This window comes from Capsicum annuum, chromosome 10 (genome assembly GCF_002878395.1).
Source record: "Capsicum annuum cultivar UCD-10X-F1 chromosome 10, UCD10Xv1.1, whole genome shotgun sequence".
In the NCBI taxonomy this organism is placed as follows: domain Eukaryota; kingdom Viridiplantae; phylum Streptophyta; class Magnoliopsida; order Solanales; family Solanaceae; genus Capsicum; species Capsicum annuum.
The window spans coordinates 203,727,004-203,729,128 of NC_061120.1; the positions used below are offsets into that span (position 1 = coordinate 203,727,004).

General features: G+C 31.9%; 1 protein-coding gene across 1 annotated transcript; it reads right to left on the bottom strand.

Annotated features, from left to right (window-relative positions):
• Positions 1–758: 758 nt before the first annotated feature.
• On the bottom strand, positions 759–1,921 carry LOC107843566 (probable aquaporin PIP2-4; the record flags this gene model as incomplete). The annotated part of the gene is given in 3 exon segments (XM_016687877.2): positions 759–1,063; positions 1,169–1,309; positions 1,625–1,921. Coding segments are annotated over 3 exon segments (552 nt in total), but the record flags the coding sequence as incomplete, so codon positions are not given.
• Between the last annotated feature and the right edge of the window lie 204 nt (positions 1,922–2,125).

Genomic DNA, 2,125 nt, shown 5'->3' on the forward strand with positions numbered 1-2,125 from the left:
CCCGACCCACTTTACACCCTTAGTCTGGCGCAAAAAGGCTGAAATAAAATGCTCTCAAGTATATATTTGGTTAAAAAACAAGTGTGGCATCATTATGATTTGAGGAGTTAATTTTTTTTTTCTGAAATAAATTTCAAGACCAAGTTAATAACTTTTTAACTATAAACTTTAGTTTGAAAGATAAGAATATTACCTCCGAATAATTAAATGTATTTATCTTTGTATTCCTATGAAACATGGCGCACTTCATATGTCACAAGCAATTATTGTTGTGATTTATAATGGATCGATAGCTATATTAAGATAAACATAATTAGTGGTCTTGTTATTTCAACCTTCTTGTAATTTATTAATTAATGTACTTTTTTCGGATTATTATTTCATAAAGAAGGCACTTATGCACTTGGAAAAAGGGTGTGTTCGGTACGAAAGGACAGTTTTTCATAAAAAATATTTTATCGTAACTGAATGTTGTATTTATTTTTATGTTCAGAACGTAAATGAAAATATTATCCTAAAACTATTTGTATATAAGTTAGACAAATATTATTAAAGATCGGGTGGAGGTAGAGGTATGGGGTGGTGGTTATGAGGACTAAAAGAAGTGGTCATGTGTTGGAGGGTGAGGAGCAAACAATTAACGTAGAATGTATAAATATCAAAATTCTGAATCTATCTCTATTTTTGCCGAAATTAATTTGACTTGTTTGAATCGCGCAATGAAAGATAGCCTATTTATTTATTTGGTAGAACAAGAGTAGAACACAGTTTCTTCAGTCCATTATTTTGATGCTCAAGCCAGGAGGAGGAAATTTACAAGAGAAATTAGGAAACCAAAATAAGAAGAAAAAAATAAAGACAACCAAACAAGAAGGAATTACAATATTTGGCACATTTAAAATTAAGTGCCAATAATAGAGCTTATAAATTCATGCAGATTAGTTTATCATTAAGCATTGCTTCTGTGTGATCCAAGTGCTTTAGCAGCTCCAGCTCTCAAAATAAATTGGTGATATAATGCAGCAATTGCAGCACCAATAAAAGGTCCAACCCAAAAAATCCACTGTATCATCATACAAAAAATATATATTAGTATTATTAATTAGACTATATAATAAATAATTTAAAAAAATTGAGCAATTTTTGTTAATAAGATAAAATTGCTTACTTGGTCATCCCATGATTTTTCTTTGCCATAAATGACTGCAGCTCCAAAACTTCTGGCTGGGTTAATACCAGTTCCAGTGATTGGAATAGTGGCCAAATGAACCATGAATACAGCAAATCCAATTGGAAGTGGTGCCAACACCTTTAATCAATTATAAATATTACTAGTTTCTTATTCAACTCAAGTTAATTATTTATATCAAAAAGAAGCAACAATCAATAGGATTTAACTTATATATACCGATAAGAAGAACCAAACTCTCTTTGTTAGAAATTACATAGTATATAGAAGATTGAAATTATTTTTTTGTGTATGCTGCAGATGTCGTATTCCCGTCTTAGCTTCTTCGTGTGTTTTCTTCTTTGTCAGTGCATCATGACAACAAGATCACTTGGCCACCCCAAAAAGGTGTTAACTAATAGCAAATTATTAGATGTAGTATTGCAAAATACTTACAGGAACATGAGAATCTCTGGCATTTCTCTTAGGATCAGTGGCAGAAAAGACAGTGTAAACAAGGACAAAAGTGCCAATAATCTCAGCACCTAATCCAGTGGCAGTGTTGTAACCATCAGCAAGTTCATTAGCTCCACCACCGTACTTAACATAATAAGCCTTTTGGAATGATTTAACTAAGCCACAACCACAAATTGCTCCTAAGCATTGTGCTACTATGTACATAACTGCTCTCACCAATGACACTTTTCTAGCCAAGAAGAGCCCAAATGTCACAGCTGGGTTAATGTGTCCTCCTGCAAATACAATATTTGAAACCCTTTTAGTTCCTTGAAATCAACAATTATTTTTTTTGTGTTTAGCATTGCTGGAGAGATGATTAAGTAAATAAAAGTATACTCGTTCTAACTGCTTAAATTTTAGATTTTATTTGCACACGATAATTTTAGTCGCACTGTTACATATGTATTAAAAGAATTTTTATTAGTGTGGCTCATATCA